Source organism: Lacerta agilis, chromosome 5, assembly GCF_009819535.1.
Source record: "Lacerta agilis isolate rLacAgi1 chromosome 5, rLacAgi1.pri, whole genome shotgun sequence".
Lineage (NCBI taxonomy): Eukaryota > Metazoa > Chordata > Lepidosauria > Squamata > Lacertidae > Lacerta > Lacerta agilis.
In genome coordinates, this window is record NC_046316.1 from 22,558,387 (window position 1) to 22,582,703 (window position 24,317).

Genomic DNA, 24,317 nt, shown 5'->3' on the forward strand with positions numbered 1-24,317 from the left:
TGTTCAGCTTACGTTTTGATTTTCTCTTATTGGGTGTTTTGCTATAGCCACTTGGAGCATAGCTTCTTTGGAAAGGTGGTGAATATTAAAATAAATATCAGCTCATGTTCATGGCTGTAGGAGAGTGACTTCATTGAAGGAATTTGCTGACTTGTGAAATTAATGTATTGGTATTATAATATTCAGGAAAGAAAGTTCTGTTATTTTTTTATCACAATTCTATCTCAGAGGCATTATCCTGTTATATTCCTTCAGCAAACCTATGATGTAAGTTAGATTGGAAGATAATGGCCACATCCAGTCCTAACAGCAGCCCATAATTTAGTGCAATATGAACAAGCCTTAGACTCTTTCCTGAAACATAGAATCATAGACTTGTGGAGTTGGGAGGGACCCTGAGGATCATGTAGTCCAACCCTCTGCAACACAGGGATATGCAGCTATTCAATACAGGGATAAAACCTGCAACCTTGGTGTTATCTGCACCACGCTGTGACAAACTGAGCTATCCAGGCTGTGAAGAGATGAGAAGCATCTGTTTCAGTGTTCTCCTGACCACTGTTTGCCATGCCATCTAAATCAGGACACTGTCTGGTTAATTTAAACTATGGCTTGTTCTAAGAAGCCAAGATCAAACTGATCTTGGCTTGTTTAGATACATCTAATTAAACTAACCACAGTTCCAGTCCAGACAAAACAGCAAACTATGGTTAGCTGAAAATGGAAGCAGATGCTTCCAGTTCCTTTACAGCCATGCTGGAGGAGAGTGTCCAAGGTTCATTCATAAAGCAGTAAATTACGGCCTATTGTTGTGTCTGAGTGTAACCATTACCGTAAACTCTTGTTTCCTATCTCATCAAACCAGAGGGAGGGAAGATGCAGAAGGAGGCTCATGTTTGTGATGCTGTATAATATTTCAATTCAATTCAATAACCTTTATTAGGCATAACAGACAAGACGATTTCAGAACAGACACTGTGTATAAAATATATAAGATATAAACTCAACAAAATAAGGCTTGTATTAATTAAATCTTTCGCACTAAAATTCACTACTAATCCATAAAAAATAACTTCAGACTTCTCATAACAAACATTAGTTAAAACATCAGTTGGTATAAATGATATAACAATATATCAATTCCCAATTACTATTTAATTAAGATTCCCTAATCCTCTTTGTGATGGCTTATTCTTTCTGCATGGACTGAGCTTAAAAATTCGGCCACTATTGAAGTGATTTTATCTTTACTGTCGGATAATAGTATTTGAATAGTTGGAAACGTAGAGGTGGGCCTGTCCATTTGTAAATCATTTAATAATTGATTTCTAGCATTGGTGCCAAAATTACAAGAGAAGAAGATATGGTCCAATGTATCAAGTTCATTCTTACTGCATTTACAGAAACGTTCAGATTTTGGGAGAGCTAAGTACTCTTACCACCATGGAGGAAAACATGTTAAATCTAGCTAACATAAACAATCTACAGGATTCGTGGTTCTTAAGATTTGTAATATATCCCTTTTGGAAATCTCTGCACAAAGGGAGATTTTTAAAAAAGGGGGGGGGGGAGCAAGTGCTGTTCTCAGCAACATCAAGAATAGAGAGAGCACTATTTTCTAAAAGCTTCTTCCTAATAATTGCCCAAATATATTTAGGCTCAGAATTTTCGAGGCCAATTAATGCTGTATAATATGTTGGTTTAGCATTGCACCCAAAGCAGATTAATACTCTATGGGATTTGAGCCTGGATGTCCCTGCCCCAAGTCCAACAGATTACCTGTGGTTTTGCAGCTCAATATGAGCGCTGTCCTTTGTGTAAGTGTGACAACCTTTTCAAAACAGAGCATAGTTGGCAATGAATGTGAGGTGCAATGACATCAGCAACAGGTCCTATGAGACTTCATTGGTTTCCTTTCTTCATTTAGAATTGTAGAGTAGCACCTCCTGAGGCATATGGGGGTGTTTACTAGGCTAACCAAGGAATGGGCTGCCAACAGGAGTTGAATTGATGAGTTGGGAGTGATCTAACCACTTAACGGGACTTTGGAATCAAGAGAGAAAATGTACATGGATGTAACGAATTATGGAATCCATTTAGCAGCTAGTTGCAAGTCTGTGGCTGTTAAGAGAGAAAAGTGTCCACTAGTTTCTTTTTCTCCCTGGATTTGAAGCTGGCATAGCCAATAGAAAGCCACATGTGTCTTAAAGACAGTCCAGCAGTAACTTGAACAGTTTGGTATAAGTCTGAGATCAAGAAATAATATATTGTACTCTCTCAGTATAGTGTGCATGATGAAAAACAAGACTGAATACCAAGCTTCTTGCCAGGATATTTGCTGGATGTCATACTGGAAGTTAAATCATGTATGGTATATTGATGTTTTTCATTGCTTTATGGCACATCTGTTTCTTGTTTGCTGCTTATATTAGTGCCTGCATATTAGAAATACACCCATATCAGGTTATTCCGAGGAAGTGGGCTGCCCTTGAAGGATCTATGGCTTTAGCTTCATTTCCATCTTCCCAAGTTCACGCCTTTTCCGTATAAGTTGCAACTTGCCCATCTATAGTTGTGGATGAAGAGGAACCTGTGAGACACTTGCAGCTTATGAAGTGGACTATTATGGAATGTATGCTAAAAAATAGTGGAAGGGAAACTGCAATTGTATTCCAGTCATGAACATGAAGCTGTAGATCCGTGATTAGCACTATTTATAGAATCATAGAACTGTAGAGTTGGAAGGAACAATGGGGGTCATCTATCCCAACCCTGTGCAATGCGGGAATATTTTGCCCAACGTGGGGCTCGAACCCATGACCCTGGGATTGAGTCTTATGCTTTATCTTCATTGCAGAGCAGTAATTTGTCCTCTTCAGCCTGATACTGTGCTGGTGGCGTAGTTTCAGCCCTTGACATGGCCATACCCTAGAAGTCACTCTAATTAGCACCATCCAATGGGTGTACAATGGCAGACATGCTTAGTTAAAAACTTGTTTCTACTACATAGTGAGGGGAATGAACTAGCAGCTGCTTAATGTGTGGATGTGAGATGCTTCTGAAAACTAATTGTGGGGAGTGTTTCTGCTGTTATGCACACAAAATGAGATTATTTTATTTATTTATTTTTAAAAAAATACAAATGTATGCATGATAAAGCTCTGTGTGCAAAATTATTTTGATATACTTCTTGCCAACACCCACAGATTGAGTGTCTTGGCATCAGTTGTGTCCTTTGGCTTCTTAATGTACAGTTGCACTTGGTAGTGTATACTTTCTAGAACAAATAATATAAACTTAAAGTTCTTTAAATTAATCACTGTATAGCAAGGCCCAGTACATCTGGTCTAGTAGTCATTCTTCTCTTCTATATACTTACACACACACACACACACACACTCCTGTGTGGCAAGGAATATAGCTGACACTTTGATATGGTGCAGAATTCTAAGGCCATATACAGGTAGGTAGCCATGTTGGTCTGCCATAGTCGAAACAAACAAACAAAAAAAATCCTTCCTATAGCACCTTAGAGACCAACTAAGTTTGTTCTTGGTATGAGCTTTCGTGTGCATGCACACTTCTTAAGATACACTGAAACAGAAGTCACCAGACCCTCTCACTTTATATAAGGGTCTGGTGACTTCTGTTTCAGTGTATCTGAAGAAGTGTGCATGCACACGAAAGCTCATACCAAGTACAAACTTAGTTGGTCTTTAAGGTGCTACTGGAAGGGGAAAAATATTTTTTATTTTGTTTTGTCTAGAGCCATATGTTAATGTATATTCTGTTAAATCTATAAAATATTGTCTGTCTGGAGAAGCCATGTATAACTTAAGGAAGGAGGGGACAAACGATTATAGGAAGTGCAGCTTTAATAACCAATCATAGATCAGTGGTAAAATGCTATCCTAAGCTATCTTGCCTTTAAACAAATAATCAGTATTACTGAATGCAAGAGAAATATCCCAAGCAATGTAAAATACATTTTTTTAGATATCACAAATAATATTTAACAGAAGTTGCATGTTGCACAATGCATTAATCAAGTAGGTATCCCAGATGAAGATGTGTGGGGAGCCAAAAGCATTCAATGGATAGTGCTGCTCTGTATGATGAGCAGATATTCAGGTTTAAGGTACCAGGTGTGCCAAATTCTACTTTCCTTGCAGGCCTGGCTAGGACTCTACCTAATGCTGTAGAACTGCCAGGAATGTGTGTGAGAGAGAGGAGCACACTAAAAGAAACTAAGGGACTGCAGTATTGACCTGTGCTGCACAGGGTCTGGCCAAGGGCCTTGTTTCTGACATTCTTGATCTGAAGCACATGTGCTTTGCTTGGAAGTGATTTCCCCGAGGCGTTAAATAAGCCACTTTGTCAGTTGTAGTCCTAGCAACAAATGTAACTTAACTGCTTGATTCCATTTCGAACAAGTGTGTTTGTGATGCTAATGCATAAGTAAGTTCCATAAGCGAATTCTGGAACGGAATCATATGTTGTATTGATTCGTAGCATTTGCTTCCTATACTTGTGTGTGTGCATGTGCCAGCTCGGACTGTTGCAGCATTGCTTTTGCAATTAAATATTTGTCTGCTACTTTTTTAAAAGAATGTATTGTCACGTTCTATACTTCGTTACTTCCCTTATACAGTGGTACCCCGGGTTACAAACGCTTCAGGTTACAAACTCCGCTAACCCGGAGGTAGTACCTCAGGTTGCGAACTTTGCCTGAGGATGAGAAGGGAAATCGCGTGCCGGTGGTGTGGCGGCAACAGGAGGCCCCATTAGCGAAAGCACGCCTCAGGTTAAGAACGGTTTCGGGTTAAGAACGGACCTCCGGAACGAATTAAGTTCATAACCCAAGGTACTTTTGTAGTGTACATGGGCATGACACTTGTAGCCTGCACACACACACACACACACACACACACACACACAAGTTCCGAACACCTTGTGTTTTTAAACTTACTAGCTCACATGGTTACCAAATTCTGATGTGGGGGTGAGATAAACAGAGAAACATATGAACAAGGAAGCAAGTAAATATCACATTCTTTTAAATGCATGATTTCTATTCCCATATTGATTCCTTCTGGCACCCTCACCTCCTCCACTAAGGGCTGGCTCATACTGAGGAATGTTATTGGAAATGTTTAGCTGTAATAATTTGGCATCCATTGCGCTCATGCAAATCAGGATCTCTTTAACATAAGTGCTTTTTAAGCAGTATCAAATGAAAAACAGGATGATGTTCTCCCAATAAAGGTCAAAAAACATCAACCCTGCCTTTCAAGATGGCACATAATCTAAGCATAAAGAAATACAAAAGATAAAAACTTTTAAGATTTTGTTTACTAGTGAAGGAAGCTGACTTGATATGCCCCTTCCATATTGGTTTATCACAATTTTAAAGTTGTAAATAAAAGTTTAAAATTGCCTACTAATAATTAAGCTAAAGCAGAGTGCACCACTATTGCAAAAATTATTGTTTTAAACTCTGGAGCCTATAATGGAATTTCACTTGTTTATTAAAATCTAGGGACTCGGCAAAAATCCGAAGGAATGTGTAGCTTGTAAACTTCAAGTGCTCAGCCGGGTATCTCTTATCTCTTTGCATGACCTGTGTCAGGTCTAAAAGTTACAGATTTTGCCACTTCAAAAAATTACCTGCTTATATTTTCAATGAATGTGGCCTATTTTCCCCTGAGAGTTCAGAGGAAACAACCTTTGAAATTACTCTGTTAAATCCAAAGTTAAAGTTGCTTAAGACGGGTATTTGTGCTACACTCTTAAAAACTCAAATATTGCTTTCCCTGTTGTGAGCACAACAGGGACAATTCAAGACCTTCATGTGTCTCTCCCTCCAATAAATTGTTTTTAACACTAATATATCTTCGTGTGGAAGAAGTTTTGTTTTCATGCCTTGGGGCAACTAACATAATTGCTGCAGCAGTTCTTGTCATCTGCATTTACTGGACGGTCTTAAACTTATTGAGCCAAAAAGTAATAAACCTCTGGGAACAAAGATGTTAAGATATTTGGCTGCTAGCTGGTTGCAGCACTTGCCAAAACCCTTTAGAAACAGAACTGAATGTTTCTAATGGAATGCTTCGTAAAAAGCACAATAAACTCTGATAAGAAGTTGAGGGGTATTTGTGTGTTGTGGTTATGTTCCCCAAACAAACATTTTCTGCTAAAGGGTGCACAAATTGGATAAATGGATTTCTTGCCGTGCTGTTGAAACTACGGGCAAGTAATTAGAAACCAGCACTTCTTTATGGATTTGAGTTTTCTCCATAGAAGCACCCTCCTCAAATACCTGTGCTTGTTATGGTGGCTTTTAATCATAAACATTGATAACTACTTGGCTATAGATCTCAGTGGTTACAGTTGCTGCCCATTCCATGCTAGGCAAAAAATCAGTGTGGTCTGATGCTCTTGGTAAAAGAAAGTGCCCTGTAGTTGGCCTGTTTCCTGCCCCCCACAAGCCACTTATTGCTGAGAGAGAATTTAATTGCACCCTAACACTATCTTCCCTTCCCCCCTGCAAGCCTCTGGAGTTCAATATCAAGTTTAGTTCCACTCAACCTACATTATCTTGAGCTGTGTTTTGCTATGAATGGCCACTCCAGACTGGTGTTTTATTGCTGGTGTATTCTGCAACTCTTCTCTTGCACAAGGGCTTCAGGTGATCTGCCACGCTGTCATCACCAAGTAGCTACCTAAGGCTTAGATTCTAAGCTGTTCTGTGCCCGGAGTGGGCAGATCGTCACAATAAAGGGGAAACGTCAGAAAAATTCATCATCCCTTCCGCAACAAATAAGGTGATCAAAAGAGTATTAACCCAGTTAGAACGATCATACCACCCTGTTTCCTTTGGCATTACTGTGTTTTGGGATAGATTTCAGTAGTGGTAGATTTTGAAAGGCTCGAGTGCATCATGACAATCCACATAGCCATACCCTGCTCAACCTTACGCCCACTGAAATGAAAGTGAAACTCTGAAGTGCTCTGAGCATGAGGAAGTCGGAAACCTCTTTCACAGGGGAAGAAATTGGAGGCCAGGTTTCGGCACAACACTAAACCTTATTATTCTTGTTAAATTTTATGTCATGTTTATTTACACCAATATACCACATAGCAGGTTCTGTTTAGCAAAGCGCTAAGCAAAATGTTCTGTCTGTGCATGAGATTTCTCATTGCACACAGGACTGTTCTTGCCCTCTGTTCCTCCTGTGTGACCCTTGTTTCTAAACACGTTCAGGTTGTTTCGCATTACCTTGCATTGTGCTCCATCCAGGAGAATGGACTGCAGCAGCGCCATATGTCTCAAAAACATGTTGATTCAGTAGCAGTATTTAGCACCAGGCTGCCAGCCTATTGAGTTCAAATCAGAATATAACTTACATTTACGGGAATAGCTGGGCTGATAATGTATAAAAACACCAGATGGAGCTGTCCTTCTGCGTTATAGCAGCAGCTACATATTTCTGTTAGTTCTACATCCCTTCAAAAAGACAAAAATCATGTCGGGAGAACTTTTGACTAAAGAAGCAATTCTAGTAAGTGGGCATTTGCTTTCACTCTGTTACTGTGTTGTGTGACAATTTGTGTTGATAAGGAACTGCCAAGAAAGCTTTTTTTTTTTTTTAAATAAAAAGTCAATTAGTCAGTACTTGTTAACGTTGCAAGGGCAATTAATTTTCCATGGTCATGGTGGTGTAAGATATGCATTGCTTGATGTGAACTGACATGCATAGCTGGGGAGTGTGACCATAATGTGCCATAATAGGTAGTGTGTATAATTTATGTTACAATATTCAGGGGATTTCCCTCCCCCCTCGGTGTAGCATGACTTTATTAGGTTGTAAGCTGCCTTGAGCATGGTTTCAACTATGGAAAGGCAGCATACAGATAAAATTATGTCTGTATATATTGCCTATACAAACAAGATTCTCTACACACATGGCCCAAATCATGATCTAAACATGTTTGGAATAATATCTAAAAGACTGAACATGGCAAGTATTTTTTCATTAGAAACAAACTGAGGTCTCATCCAGGAATACTGATGATTTAAAGCTTCTACCTGTATTTCCTGTTATGCCTGTTAAAATAAATTATGACTCTTATTAGCTTTATGCCAGCATTTCCTGCATTTCCTCAAGGGACCCTGGTAGATGTGTACATTTATTTTTTTAAAAAAAATTGCAATATATTTACAGTTTTTAAAAAGTGCCTCGATCATTTTTTAGTCGGGGGGAAATATGAAAAAAAGGATGTTCCTTAAAATATGACACAGCGAAACTTAAGCTAATTTTTAGGTGAGGGGAGAAATTAACTTCCCTAACAGCGAAATTCTAAGCTGCTGCAAGCAAGGTATATAGAAAACCTTTGTGTGATATAGGTGTTTGTAAATGATATTCAGGAAACTGAATAGTACAGTTCTTGTTTTCTTTCAGTCCTAGAGCCATAGGGAAAGGCTAAAGAGTTACAATTCTTACTTAAATAATATTAAACAAAACATTCTTCGTAACTATGAAAGAGTACAGTAATCAGTTTTCTCTTTGTAGTTATTGTGCTGGGCAGAGGGTGCTTACTTCCAAATGAAGTGTGTGTTGCATTGACCTTTTCAAGGCAAGTGGTCATCCTTCAAAAAGACATTATTGACCTACTTGACCACACTCAGGATTGGCACCCCAGCCCTACCCCTGTTGTAACCAGTGAGAATTAAACATTTTATTTCCATCTATTTCAATGGGACTTGGCATAGCTATGAAGTGATGAAAGTGTTGACATGCCATGAGCAGCCTTGTCAAAACTACCATATTGGCCTGAATATAAGGCTCACTTTTCCCCCAAAGTCCGACCGTGAAAAGTTAAAGTGTGTCTTATATTCGCGACCTTATGGTATGCAGCCAGGAGCGTGGGGCAGACAGCGCCAGGAGCGCAGCAAAGCGGTGCCTGCCCCCCGTGTAGCCCCCCAGCCTCTCTCCCAAAGCCGGGAAGGGAGAGTGTGAGGAAGGGGAAAGGCCAACAGCAACGCAGTGCGGCGCCCCCCCCCCCCCAAGCCTCAGTATGCAGCCAGGAACAGCAGGGAATGGAGGGGCTTATATTCAGCTATTTTATTTTTCCCCCCTCCAATTTTAAAGGTGTGGCTTATATTCGGGTGCGGCTTATATTTGGGCCAATACGGTAATTCGCCGCCTGTATCAAGTAGGAATTGCCTCCCGGCAACTAGGGTGAGAGAGAAAGCCTACTGGCAAGAAATTAATAACACTGTGAGGAGGACATGAAGACTAGTAAAAAGAAAGAGAAGTGGACGGATAACTTTTGTAGTTACTAACTGTGAATTTACTCTTGGGCTTCTTCAGGAAAAATAATTTCACATCTTCACGTCGGGCGTAGCTTGGTGGGTGGCGGGTGGCCATAGCCCCGTGTGCATGAATTTAGGGTGTGTGAATCAGTTACCCCCGTGTAGGGATCTCCGTCCCACCCTGCCTGCTGACGGGGGTCTCTGGGCACCAGGGCCCAACCTAGCCTGGCCTTGCCAACACGTCTCCAGTCCCGTCGCTGGATGGTCCCCCACCCAGAGTTGGGGGGGGGGTGCCTGCCAAGGCCAGCTGGGCTCCTTCCTGTGCGGATGGGCAGGCAGTGAGGGCTGGGCTGGTGCATGAGCTCCGTGAACCCACCCACCCAGCAGCATCAGCGGTAAGGGTTGGGGTGGCACAGTGGGTTCTGTTAACCCTCCACGCCCCAGGCACTGGCAAATGATGCAATGCCACTGCTTCATAGGGCCTGTCTTGCATGTTTCCGTGATACAGACTGAACCTGTTGTGCTTGGCAGTGGACAGTTTTACATTCCCAAAGTGTTAATATGTAACCCTAACTGGCTGGCACATTCTGCAGTAGAATCAGTTTGAAAGCTCTGAAAGCAAACTTGCACGGCCATAAACAACCAAATTTAATTTAAAAAGCTACGGAAGCTTTTGCACAATTCTCTAGAGAAAGACGTATACAGTGGTGCCTATACTGTGCGAGCATAGCGTATCTTACATAAATTAATGCATATGAGCAGTGAGACATGACTTAAGGGCTTGTGTTGGCTTGCAGTAGAAAGAATGGGTGATTTGTTGGATGGTTTGCATAGCCCATTTACCAAAGTAATATTTCTCTTTGGTTTTTTCTTTTCAAGATCCTCATATTAAAGTCTCCGGGAAAAAGGAAAATGTCAAAGAAGCTAAAGAGAAGATCATGTCTGTTTTGGACACAAAAGTAAGATGAAAATCAATTAACCAGCCCTTGGGCTTGGAATTCCAAGTTCTTGATTTCTGAGACTCAGCAGTGCACCAGCACTTAGCGTTCCTGAGCCTTCTTAGATTACATTAAAAAGCAAACGTTTTCACTGAAATTTAACATTTACATGGCTTAAAACAGCCAGTGATTATTTCCATCTTTAAATTTGATCTGCTTTCAAGTAATTTCAAGTAGTACAGCTTTGCATGCTGCAAAATGAGTCAATGACAGCATCCAACAGGAACTCTGGAGTATTTTTATTTTTTTTAAGAACTTGGGGTTTTTTTGTAACTGGACAGTTTTCTTTTTTAATTCATGAGCAGCCTGATCCCACGGAATCCTTACAAAAAAAAAAAAAAACCGCTTTGGCACAAGCCGCTGTCTGCACTGCAGCAACTAAATTGGAGCTCTACATCCCATTTGGTTACAATTTCATGGAAAATCCCCCTAAGAGCTGTCAAGTCATGCAGATGTGCTAATGCAGTTGTTTTAATGGGTGGGGTAAAATTTACTTTCCATGGGCACACAATCTGTACTTGGTCACAGAGTGGGCATTAAAGGTCATGAGAAATATTTGTTGAAATGTTAAATTATGTATTGTGTAATTATCACAAAAAAGTAAACTGCATTTTCAGTGTAGCATTTGGAAAAGCTATATAAGCGTTTGCAGAGACACTTAGGGCAGTACGTGACCCATGAGGTTAGCCCTGAAGCTTCTCTTTGGATTTAGCCTAGCAAAGTAGAGCCCTTTAAACCACTTAAATATGGCTGTGGCTGAGAGAAGTAAATAGACATGTAATGCTGGCGTGCTGTTTGCTGAATGAGCAGAAGCAGCAGCCCATTTGTTTTATGCAAATGCTTTTAAGCAGGCAAAATAGTTTTGCTTATACATCATGCTAAGCAATACCATGGTATAGTGCAAAATGTGCCGGCTTTGGGGGGGGGGATATTGCAGCCCCTTTCCTCCTCCCTGTTTTTTGTTTTGTTTTTTGCAGCTGCAGCATGCTAAGAGCTAAGCCATAGTTTGGCTTAATGTGTCATCTGAACCTGGCTTAGCTCTCCCAGATAAACCGCAAGCTGTAAACCGCAGAACAAACCATGGTTATAGTTCACGGCATACTCTGGAGAGTTAAACCACAAGCCTAGGTTTACATAGCATGCTAAGGCAGACATAGCTTAGCTTTCAACAGTGCAGCGGCAAAACAACCAGAGTAGTAGTCATTAAGTTTTTTTCTTCATTAAGTCCCCCCCCCCCAGGGAGCCTGCATCCTTATGCATTAGTGCCGAACTATGATTTGGTTGCTGCTGCTGCTGCTTCTGTAAATTTGTTAGTCACTTCATCTTGCCCAGGGCAACCCAAAGTGACTTACAACCAACCAAACAGACAATAAACCCCACATAGATACGTTAAAACCAAGAGGAAAGATAAATCCATTAAAAGCACCCCACCCACTTCCAAAAGGCCACAGATAGCTAAAGGTCAAAGGCCTGGTTATAGAAGAAAGTTTTTTGTGTGTTACCTAAACATACATAAAGATGGCGCCAGGCAAGTCTCCCGAGCTTAGCATAGCATAATACAGCAAGAACGCTCCTCAGCAATGTAACCTTGGTGTTCCATTAAAGGTCTAAAATCATTCTCTGTTTGCCCCAGATTTTAGCAGTCACTCCCAGCATGAGCCAGCCGAGGGGTAGCTCCTTGTTCTAAACCTTTATTTACCTATTGCTTATTATTATTATTATTAGTAGTAGTAGTAGTAGTAGTAGTAGTAGTATTTATTGCAAATACCAGTCAGAGGCTTAATAATGCCAGAGTGAAATGCAAGGTAATGGTACTTGAGGCATGCCGTATCATAAAGAAATTGTCATTACTCCAGTGTGGGGGTTTTTCTTGGTTTGCATTTATAACATGTCATCCATTTGCCTTAACCCTTGGATGTGCCAGCAATTTCAATATAATTTACAGCCCTAATATTTGCCCAAGGCAAACCTCGGCATTTAAGAACTGTGGAGAGCGGGTTGTTTTGGCTGAATGGATCGCATGGGGTAGCTTATTCAAAGCTCAAAACCTGTGTCTGTGATGGGGAGTAGATTCTTAAGTCTCAAGAAAAGTGGTCCTTCCCATAAGCATCTTCCTTTAATGAAGGAAGGGAAATGGTTAGATTCATGGGAACTGTGAGGCAAAGGATTACTGCTTCCCCCTTCTTTGCCCTTCTCTGCTCCTTTAAGAGCAGGCAGGTTCACAGAAAGTTAGCAGATAAAGAGGACTTTCACCTGCTCAACTACCCAGTTTTAGGCTGGCAGAGAGGTGAGGGAAGCAGCTCCAGTGAAGGGCTGAGAACATAAGAACAGCCTTGCTGGAACAGTCTAAGATCTGTCTAGGGATAGGGTACCTTTGGCCCTCCAGAGGTTGACCACTCTCACCATTGAACATGCTCATTGGGGCTGATGGGAGTTGGGGGTCCAGCAACATCAGGAGGGCAACAGATTCCCCAATTCCTGGTTGACAGATGTCCCACAAGTACTTAACCATCTGATAACAAATACAGAAGAATATAGGTGTGGGTTTTTTTGAGCAAGTAACCTTCATTTACCAATTTGTGATGTCTACTTGGAGGGAGGAAGTTTCATTAATCCACCATTTGTATGCAGAACCTTATGCATTCTGTATCAAAACAATTTTCACCCACTTCACAGAGCCGCACTTGTTAAATTACAGGGCAAAAATATTTGGCCTTTTTTTAATGGATCTGAAATGTCAACAGTAGAACAGTACTCAGATTTGAAAATGAAAACTCGCCCACTGTTCCATTTAAGCTTCTGTTCAGGTTTTTCATAAAGTGTGGGACAAAGGCAACTTTAATATATATATATATCCTGTATTGGAAGAATGCAATAAAATAAACTTCTGACCTTTCCCCCTGCAGAGTAATCGAGTCACTCTGAAGATGGATGTATCCCATACAGAGCATTCTCATGTGATTGGCAAAGGAGGAAATAACATTAAAAAGGTGATGGAGGAAACGGGATGCCACATCCACTTTCCAGATTCTAATAGAAATAACCAAGCAGAAAAAAGCAATCAAGTGAGTATATATTTTTCAACTGCTGCATTGAGTCATAATATCCATACATATGAGTCAGGGCTTTGTTCATGTCAATGGCATCCCAAGATGTTTTGCTAATTGAGACAAAAGACGTTCCCCTACTCCAGACACCTGTCTGTCCTACTCCCAAGCCTCTTTTGCTTAAGGCGACTGCCTTCAACTTGCTTCTGACCAAGGGTGGCTTTGTTTGTGTCCTTGGGCATAAGTGAATATAGAGAGAAACTTGAAGCAATGAATCTTAAAAGTTTTCTCAGCCAAACAAATCACTTGCTGAAGTGATCAGAAAGTATTAGATTGCATTTTTATTACAAATGCAATGGCTATCTTTGACATAGCACCTCTTGTGGTCCAGTCTGTTTTGTTACATAATTTTAAAATAACATTTAAGCACTTCTTGAATTAACTTTGATTATGTATCTAATAGGAACCTTGCATAGTTTGAAAAAATGTTGCAGTGGGGGAGGGTAGTAAGAAATCAGAACTTCCAATTATGTTTTAAGCGTCAAGGATAACCAACAGATGCATAACCGTGAATCACAATGGTATAATTCATTGTTACAATTTGAATCTTACGTTCATGCTTCCACAGGTGTCAATTGCAGGACAACCAGCCGGAGTTGAGTCGGCCAGAGTTAGAATACGGGTAATTATCAGGTGCTGGTACCTACCTGGTGCCTTCCATTGAGCCCTCCTGGCTCCTTTTTCATGTCCTTGAAATATGTTTTTTATAAGTTTTTTAAGTTCACTTAACCCAGAAAGTAGAAAACCACCCTGGCTGCTGTCTACTTTGAGGGTGCTGCAGAACTGCGTAGTTCTGAGGATATACTAGTTGTAGCAGATATTTACAGACTTCCTTTCAAACCACTTGTGTTTACCCTGTTTTTATTTGCAGTACTGACAACGTTATGGGCACATTCTGTGGATTAAATACTCACCCTATGTTTCTGTTATCATATCTGCCTATTCCACTGCCAAATAGAGGTGAAATGTGGTAATTTGATCCTTTCTGGTAGAGATTGTGCAATGTAAGATGGCGCTCAGCATAAAACAGCTTTTAAGGTTGCTTGACTTTAGAATTCTGAATATATACCTTCATGATAGGCCAGATAAGTTCTTCCTCGTGTTGAACTTCTGCTGTTCTTTTGTTTCTAATCACTGTTCCAGGAGTTGCTCCCATTGGTGCTGATGTTTGAATTACCTATAGCTGGAATCCTTCAACCAATCCCTGATCCCAATTCTCCTACAATTCAGCATATATCGCAGACATATAATATTTCAGTATCGTTTAAACAGCGTTCTCGGACATATGGGGCTACAGTCATCATCAGAGGATCTCAGAATAATGCTAGTTCTGTGAAGGTAACATCTTAGCTGATACTACTGTGGTTGTTCTGAAGGCACAGGTGGATGTAGTATCTGTTCTTGTTGCTTTGCTTGGATTTGTGTGGCTGACAGTCCCAGTCAGTAAGGGGAAACTGCCTGTTTCTGCCCAAGAGAAAGGAGTGAATTGTTTAACATAGCCTTCTTTCAATGGTGTGCATATGCATAATGGAAACTGCAGTTTGCGCTATTCTGCAGGTCACAACCCTACAGTATCCTAGTACAGATAGGAGTTCCACGTGTTACCTGCATATGTTTAGAGACTGAAACTTGAGCCTGTTTCACACATCAGGCTAAGTGGATAAGATCAATATGTGTTTGAGTGAGAGGACAGCAGCTGTCTAGCAGAAAGACACAGTTTACCTCTGTGCGCTGATCATGCATTCCAATGTGCTTAGGCCTCATGGACTGTGGTCCTTAGTCCTGATCTTGCTAGGTAGCAATTGTAGCATTTTGGGCAAAACTACTTTGGATTGCATATGTGGATACATTGAGTCTAATGACAGACATGAACATTGCAGGCCTGGTGACAGGCAGCTAGTCATGATCTCCGTGCCACATGTGGTATGTTCACCTAATTTGCCCAGTTTGGAATATTGTGGAGTACTAAAAGGACGGATCTTCTCTTAGAGCATTTGTTATGCATTCCAGCATAAGTGATTTCCTGTGTCTGCCCATAGATGTCATGCAGATGCATCTTTCACCTATTCCATTCGTTTTTAATACCAGACAATTGAACTTTTATTATTATTATTATTATTATTATTATTATTATTATTATTATTATTATTATTATAAACCAAATCCGTTGTGGTCAAGTGCAAATTGCCACTCCTTGAATTTTAAATTGTCTCTACTGCACTTGTAACCTACCCTTGCTTAATTCAATTTTCAGGGTATTTATTTAGAATTTACTCCCATTTTATCCTCACACAAAATATAGCCACCTTGTGTTGGGGGGGAGATCATCTAGTATGGATTGAACAAAATAGAATATATATATTACAGCACTGGATACACAAGCCTGCATATTAATCCCTATGCTTTAATTGAGATAAGTCTCATTCCTTTCTGTATGCAGAATATATGGGGAGTAACCTGATATAAACCTTTCTCAAACTTCTTTTAAATAGGAAGGAACAGCCATGCTCTTGGAGCACCTGGCTGGTAGCTTGGCTTCTGCAATCCCCGTGAGCACACAGCTGGATATAGCAGCTCAGCATCATCTCTTTATGATGGGTCGGAACGGCAGCAACATCAAGCATATAATGCAGAGAACTGGTGCTCAGATCCATTTCCCCGACCCCAGTAACCCACAGAAGAAATCCACAGTCTACCTCCAGGGCACTATTGAGTCAGTCTGCCTTGCCAGACAGTACCTCATGGTATGTACAGTAAAACGGTGGAAATTGTCAAGCAGAAGCAACAAAAAAAAGTCAACACTGCAATCACAGGGCAATTCACTGGTACTCAAATGAATGATAAGGCTGTAGGTTTGTCAGCAGTTATGCAGTCAATAGGGATCAGCTGCTGTTTCCAGATCTGCAAGACCAGGGGTTCCGAGTTCTTGCTGGAGTAGTAAATCTGTGTCTAGACTGTCTCGCTTCAGGCTGATGTGGATTTGTGTGATTTGAATGATCCTTCATACAAAAGGGAAATATAACAAACTGGAATGTTAAAAACAAGGTTTGGGTTTAACCAGTGCTATTTTTCTAGAAAAAGAGGTGCTGGAACTCACCATGAACACCTCCCTTGTTCTCTTACAATGGCAATGGCGTCCACCTGAGAGGTGCTGGAACTGAGTTTAATCCTCCCTACTTCACATCTAGTTTCCTCTTGCAGAGGGATTTTTGTGCATGGAGTAGCAATCAGTCATGTGAGCCAAAACCAGGTTTGCCACCTCAGCAAGAACTTGGCATTGAGCATATGATGATTTATGTATGTGTTTCCAAACACAAGTTTGCCCCATTCACAGGCTACCTTCTTAGGTGTACACAAACATAATATGCATGATTAAACCATTGAGTTACTAACATGAAGCCAATGTTTACCTGTTTTCTAAGTTTGCAAAGATCTGTTGAGAAATTCTAGCGTTAGTGGCTCAAATCAGTGACATTTGAGTTCTAGCCCAAAAACTGTTTACTTGGATTTCATGGGTTTGGAATTTGATAATTATGAGTACAGGGAATTGAATTTTGAATTTCCATAGCCTAAAACAGCAATAGTGAGAGTTCAAGTTAGCAGATTTGCTAACACACACATCCAGTTGACAAGAACTAACATGGCCATTCTTTCTTTCAATGCTGCAAGGGAGTACACATATAATGGGATGGTAAGTTATGGTTCCATTTATCTATAATATGTTGTTAATGTTGAATATCCAACTAGTAGTATTCAGTGTGGAGGAGGAAATTTAATCTAGAATTATGCTTTTTAAGAAATGCTAATAGTGAACACCATAAGGGATACTGATTAGTTTCTATGTAAGAATGACAGAAATTTTAAATTAAAAAGCCTTTTTCTAATGTTCAGAAGAGCAGCAGAGGTATTTTTATATTTTTAAACATAGTGAACAGTGATGAGCAGATCAAGTGCAAGGATGGTTTTTACAAGCATGTCGTGCTTTTTAATTTTATTTTTCTCTTTCTTCAGACAGTTCAGGTTACATTATATATATATATATATATATATATATATATATATATATATATATATATATATATATTAAAATGCAACAAGCCAGAAGAAGTCAAAGCATCCAAAAGAATAAAAACTGGTTTGAAGCAGTATAAAATGGAATGCCTTAAAAGGCCTTTGTGAATAAAAAATACCTTCAGTTGGCTCAGTGCTAGGCAAGACTTCTGCAGTGAAAGGAGCTCTAGAATCTGAGTGCTGCTGCAGACAGAAGTGTCTCCCCAGCTCACCTCAGATATTGGGGCAGAGATGCAAAGAAAGGTTTCTGAGGAGGATCCCTAGAACTGGGCAGATTAAACCATTAAAAGCAGCATTTTGAACTGAGCCTAGAAATTGACAAGAAGCCAGTGCAAATGTCTTAAGACTGGCCAGATGAGTTCCATGCACCCTTTCCTTTGTTAGTACAGAACATGGTAAGTAGATTACTAACTGAAACTGGCCGTCATGCGGTCCATTACCAATCTCAGACAGTGGTTCCTTAACCCACTACTTGGGTGACAACACTATTTCCCAAATACCCTCTCTCAGTGGCTTCTAGTGTTAAATAGGAAAGCTTCAATTCAAAATTAAATATGTCTTAGTTTTTAGGTTCTTGTGTTTTCTTTTTCATTCATTTTGCAAACGCAGGAAATGTGTGAACCAATTTTAAGAACCACTAGTGAAAACGGGCTGATGCTGCAATCCTGTACCTCCTTACGTAGGAGTAAGCCCCTCCAAATTCAGTGGCGCTTACTTTTGAGTAGGCATGTATAGGATAATGCTCTGCTTGCCTGTTGATATTGGGTTTTGTATTTAATCTTTCAGGGCTGCCTTCCTCTTGTGCTGATGTTTGATATGAAGGAAGAAATTGATGTAGAACCACACTTTATAACTCAGCTAATGGAACAGCTAGACGTCTTCATTAGTATTAAGCCAAAGCCAAAGCAGCCAAGCAAGGTTGGTGGAAAACATTCCCTTTCTGTAGGCAAATCAAAGCCTTCCTTCTGCATCCCAGAAATAAACCAAACTAGCTTGTTCAGTCAGTGCATCTGAAAACAAGACTTGCTTTTTATAGAGAATAATTTCCTGCATTCCCAGAGCACCTCTGCAGCCAGTTTGCACTCCTTTAAAAAAGATAATCTAACGCATTTAGCTCTGAGAAGCCAATGCTTCTAATAAACTAGGAGTGTTATGGAAACTCTATCCCCTTTATCCTTACATATATATACTCAGACCCAGCTCTAGATTGCACAAGCAAGAGGGCTTACTCAGTGGCACTTGGGAAACCAGAAGCTAAGCAGGGCATGGCTCCCCACCTATTGCAATGTTTCCACCAAAGAGCCCTCGTGATGATGGGCTCTGGTGAGGGGCAAGCCAGGCATTGACCTCTGTTGTCTATGCTTAGAACCCAGAATGTGCCCCAGTGGGCCTGTTCATATTTTTCAGTAGTATCTTGCAACTTAAGACTTAACTCAGCTGTGAAACTCACTGAGTGACCTGGGGCAAGTACTTGTCTCTCAGCCTAACCTATTTCACAGGGTTTTAAGGGAGGGGGGGAACGAGGAGAAGGTTATGTGCACTGCCTTAAGCTCCTTTGGATATAAAGCGGGAAATAAGTATAACAAATTGCTAAACAGGTTGCAACGCCTGCACAACTCTGGCATACAGATTTGTGAAATAATGGGAAGAGGAGAAAAAATATCTCTTTCACTATTTAATAGGAGAAAGCACTAAACAGGGCAACATCCATATCAAATCACCACTGGGTAATATCCATCCTATTGCCTTGATTTTAACTTATACTATTAACTAATTTGTGGCTGGCTTTATCTGAGCTGGCTTTATCAGACTATTATTTTTTTGGTTTGTTTGTTATTTGTGAACAACAGAAAACTTCTTTATGTTCCTGGTACTGCAGTAAAGCTTTAATAATAAAGGCTTCCAATGAACATGGGCAGTGTTAGAAACTGAGGTATGAAAGCTAGGGGCTAAATGGCACCTTAAATCTAGGTTATGGGCGCAACAACGGAATGTCTAGGCGCACTTTTTTATGACAAGAATACAAAGCTGAAAATGAAAGAATTGCAGCTAAAATATTACATTCATTTTTCACATGGTCTAGTCCTTCCTTTGCCCCCCCCCCCAATACCCCCAATATTCTTAAGAGGGTCTCTTCTCCAGTCTTCAGAGAGTAACTGGAAGTGGGGAGGCAGAAAAAAGGTCCTCCTTTCCTTCCACTCTGCAGTTTTAATCTGAAATCTTAGGCGCAGTACTGCAGCCAGAGTTCAGAAAGTGCTCACGCTAATGAAATTCCCTGCCACAAAATGTGCCTAGAACAGTGGGAGTTTCGGGCACTGAACATGAGGTTTCTAATTCATTCTTAAGTTGTTTTAGAAATATAAGCAACACAAATATGGAAACCCAAGCAAGGGAAGAATTGTCAGGTGTTTGTAAAAACTCCATAGAGCGGACATTTTTACTAAAATGTCAGGCTGATTGTACATGATGTAAGAATGCCGTTGCACAGCTAGTGCCCATTGGAATGCAATCTGGGTTGGAAGATTAAATGATGGAATAGTTCCTTGAGCTCCCCACCATCTGGCCAGAATTTGGTTTTCCTTAACCACAGCAATCTTCTGGAAACATTGCCATGACAAAGTTAATAAGGATCTGACCCTGTAGTATAGCAGTTCTATTCACCATGCACCTATTCAGTTCAAACTGGCAAAATGTTGTTTACATCAATTAATCTCCAGGTCTCCTTTAGATTGTAGATTTAATTCATGTTGGAAACTGTCCCCCTTCAGAGAGAAGTAGAAGTACCAAAGGATATATTGCTTCCAATATGTGCAGTCTTAAGTTATGTGACCAGAACTGGAAACTTTGAGCCTATAGCAGGGCTATGCGGAATTTCTGGTTTGTGAGCGAACCTTGGTTTGCATTAACCACACTGACACATTGCACATATGTAACGTTGTTAGTGTATGGAGCGGAAACAGCCTGAGTTCATGAGGCTGGGAGTGGGGGGTGGGTGCAGGATATAGGGGCTCAAAAGGCATGAACTTCAGAGAGAGAATAATCAGTAGCATACACAGTTTGCAGGCCTTCATCCTAAAATGGAAAGAAGGAAGATTTTAGCTCGGGTGCAAGCAGCATTTTGGTTGTTGGCAAACTTTGCTCTGTGATCAAAGAACAGGCAGAAAAGAGGATGCTGGAAGTTGTGGAGTCCATGAAGACTGAAGGGATCTCACTTTTCCTGTGTATATTAAAACGTATATTTGAAACCAGAACTATTTAGTGTAGTTCTAAGTAGTTGCAGGAGAAATGAATTTTTTTACATAAACACTTGTCCCTTTTTGAAAGATTATAAAGCATCCACATCATTTAAATAATTGTGTTTTATCTTGTAAGGGAGAAAATAAACAAAGCTCACTGTACCATCCCTGTATTCCACAGTTCTTCCTTTAGAAAAAGGCAAAATGTTAAGTAATCCCTACAAGTTTTGCAGACCTGACTGCTGTCTGTCTATTAATACCAAAGGATGAGTTTGGCTCGAGAGTGGGTTTGTAAACAAATTCCTCCAAATGCTGCCAGTTATCAGAATCGCTTGCAACATTTTATTGCATTTCCTTGCTTGCATGTTTCCTCCTTACAGTCTGTAATTGTGAAAAGTGTTGAGCGAAATGCCTTGAACATGTACGAGGCACGGAAATGTCTCCTGGGCCTTGAAAGCAGTGGAGTCCCCATGGCAACAAGCCCATCTGCAGTCTCGTGTCCTGTTGGCCTCTCATGTCCTGGTTTGGATATCCTGTCCTCAGCTGGGCTAGGACTTACTGGACTCGGTAAGAAGTCTACAGTACTTTACTGTACTCTGAAACGTCACACTATGTGCTGGGTTGTGGGACAAGCTGTGTGTTTTAACCATGTATTTAACTGAAGAGGGGTAATGGAAGATATTGAGGGTGGGATGTGAAATAACGGCTTTGGGGCAATGCTGTTGGCAATGAAGGAAGAGCTGGGGTAAGAAACAAGGATAGGACAGAGTTGGGTGTCAATGGGATTTCTGATTAAAGTACAGTCCATTGGGGACCAGTTTCCAAAGAGTGTTGTTGACCTTGCAGCAGTAGAGTTTAAAGAGAGAGGGAAGTGCAGTGCCCCCATGTCCAGGTAGCGCCAGCATCACTGAAGGGGGAAGTAGCTATCATGGGAACTATAGGTTTCTGTGGACTCCTCTTTGAAAATGTCAGTCCTCCAATGTGATATTAAAGCAAAATTAATTTGAAGAATTTGATTTATTTCTTTAAGCATTGTTTCATTAATTCTGTGCGAGGGAGAAGTTACCTGTCTTACTTTTTTACTTTTTAGGCCTCCTTGGTCCAACAGCCTTGTCTGTCAGCACGTCCACCACACCAAACTCTCTCCTAAATGCTCTAAATAGTTCTGTTAGTCCTTTGCAGAGTCCTAGTTCAGGCACACCCAGCCCAACATTGTGGGCATCTTCAATTGCCAATACAAGTGCTACAGGTTAGTAGGTCTCATTTGTTTGATTTTTTTTTTAAAGAGAAAGCTTGAACTTTTGCATAGTGAACGGTAAAAAATGTTTTTAAAGAGAAGCATGAGATCCGAATTATGAAGAATCCCCAAGTTCCACAAAGGTTTATGGCAGAGCTTTCCCAACTTTTCATGTTGACACACTTTTTAGACATGCATCATTTCACGACATAGTAATTCAGTTTTGCTAGCAAACCGGAGGTTAAACTAACTAACCCATTTCCAGCCCCAGAAGGAGCGTGGGGAGCGTTCGCACAATGCACCTAAACACTGCAGCCAACGCACTAACGTGTCACATCACAGTTTGGAAAGCTCTTGTTTATAGTATTAAAGTGATGTGATCAACTTAAGTCTCATCGTTGTAATGGCCTTTTTTTACAGTGGAGTATCCTAGGATAGAGCACTTCCTTTGCAGAATGTTCCAGGTTCAGTCATTGACATTTCAAGTAGCAGGACTGTGCCATAGAGAGATGCCGGCAGTTGAGATAAAGCTGTACTGGAGCAATTGCCTGGCTGTCCGTAATTAGCTGCTCTATTTAATTAAGATTTTGTGCATGAATGCAATTGAGAAATGTTACTGATCTAGAAGTTGTTACATTTTCTTTCAGGCTTCTCTGCTATTCCCCACCTGATGATGCCATCTACTGCCCAAGCCACTTTGACCAGTATTCTTCTATCAGGAGTGCCAAACTATAGCCAGAACACGCCATCTCCCCCTCCTGGCTTGACCCCTGTCGATATTCATGTTAATGGCATGCAAGCGGAAAACAAGAAAAGCTCAGCTTCTCTAAATGGTCATGTAAAGGTAAATTGACTTAGGCTACAATCCTAAGCATTCTTCATTGAGAGTATCCTATTGAACTAAGTAAATATGCTTAGGATTATGCACTCAATGTATACTGAAAATACATCTAAGTAAATTATCATTTAGACAATATAAACCTTATGTTAAAATCTTACATTAAAACAGCAAGCGGAGTATAAAAATCTCCTGCCTTGATTAATTAGGGCACTTTGTCAACCTAATGGTTATAAACTGTAACACAGGAAGTAAAGATTGTGGAGATTGTGGCCAAACATTAATTTATATATCTCCCTCTGTACAGGTGGGACAAATCTGAGGTGGGCACCTTTTTACTATTTATAGGCTGAAAGTAAGTCGGGGGTCTGTGTGCTGCCTCTTCTCCTACAGTGAAGCTGCCAGGAAGAGGTTGGAAGCTTTAGGTTTCATTTTTATTTAAACACAGTTTAGTTGCATGTACCAACCCAGATAAACTGTGGTTAGTTATAAGGATGATTTGCTGAAACTAGTCAACTTCATAAACCATTGTTTGACGTTGGCTTGTTTCAATAAATAATAGTTTAGACTAACCGCAGTTTATCAAGATTTGGACATAAAGCTGAGTTGCATTTAAATGAAATTGAACACTTCCGATCTCCTCATTACTGTACCAAAGGAGAAGAGAAAGGGGAGCATATGAGACCAAGGCTTTTTCACTTGTTAAACCATAGTTTAACATAGCATCCAGATGCAGCCATGGAGCTGGTTGTATTTTAAGACCCATTTGAAATCAGTTCAAGCCAGCTAAATGTCTCACTAATGTCAATAGAAATCAATCAACCAAACTTCGGAGCTTTTGTGTTAAGGAAAAGGTTTGGCTTCTAAGCTTTGCAGAGTATAATAGTGGTGTCACTTTGCCCTTGCAGCTTCCTTCCTACTTGGCATCTTCAGTATCTCGAATTGTAGGGAATACATCTAAAATCTGAACATTGATTTTTGAAACTCAGATTTAGTGCTGCTCATTGTTTTAAAACCTGGACTTGTTTGCCTGCAGTTGTTGGGTGGGGGAAAAGTTAATCCCCCCATTCAAGTTTGTTTCTGCCTGCAATCTACCTAATTTTGTGTTCAACCACTTTGGAACAAAGATAATTTTCAACAGTGACAATCTGAACTCACAGTATTGGAAGAGTACATCAGCGGATGGCTTCTATGGGGTGTGACAAAAGTCTTCTGTGGATTAGGGTCAGGCATAAATATTCCATTCAGTTAAACTTGGGGAAAGAGTGGGTGTGCTGTTTGCTGGGAAAGGCATCTGGTTAAGCAGGGGATGACTCTAGTGGTGTCCTTGAGTATGCATATTGTACTGTCATTCCCTCCTAGGAGAGTTACTAAAGTTCTGCCCCTTGTGACACTGCTTGCAAGCCCAAATCCCCTGTTCCTGACATTGTCCTGGTTTGCATTTCACTTTAAACCATAATTAAAATAAACTGTGATTTAATGTGAATGGACAACATTCTAGCGCATGCAGCCAA

General features: G+C 40.5%; 1 protein-coding gene across 2 annotated transcripts in view; it reads left to right on the top strand.

Annotated features, from left to right (window-relative positions):
* Window positions 1–24,317, top strand: part of BICC1 (BicC family RNA binding protein 1) — a 115,693-nt gene that overhangs the window by 72,730 nt on the left and 18,646 nt on the right. For both annotated transcript variants that reach the window (XM_033148842.1, XM_033148841.1), the window contains exons 4-12: window positions 10,196–10,275; window positions 13,221–13,379; window positions 13,990–14,043; window positions 14,565–14,759; window positions 15,914–16,165; window positions 18,279–18,410; window positions 21,109–21,295; window positions 21,819–21,977; window positions 22,613–22,809. In XM_033148842.1, coding sequence (XP_033004733.1) covers window positions 10,196–10,275; window positions 13,221–13,379; window positions 13,990–14,043; window positions 14,565–14,759; window positions 15,914–16,165; window positions 18,279–18,410; window positions 21,109–21,295; window positions 21,819–21,977; window positions 22,613–22,809 — 1,415 coding nt within the window. The remainder of the gene's footprint in view (window positions 1–10,195; window positions 10,276–13,220; window positions 13,380–13,989; window positions 14,044–14,564; window positions 14,760–15,913; window positions 16,166–18,278; window positions 18,411–21,108; window positions 21,296–21,818; window positions 21,978–22,612; window positions 22,810–24,317) is intronic.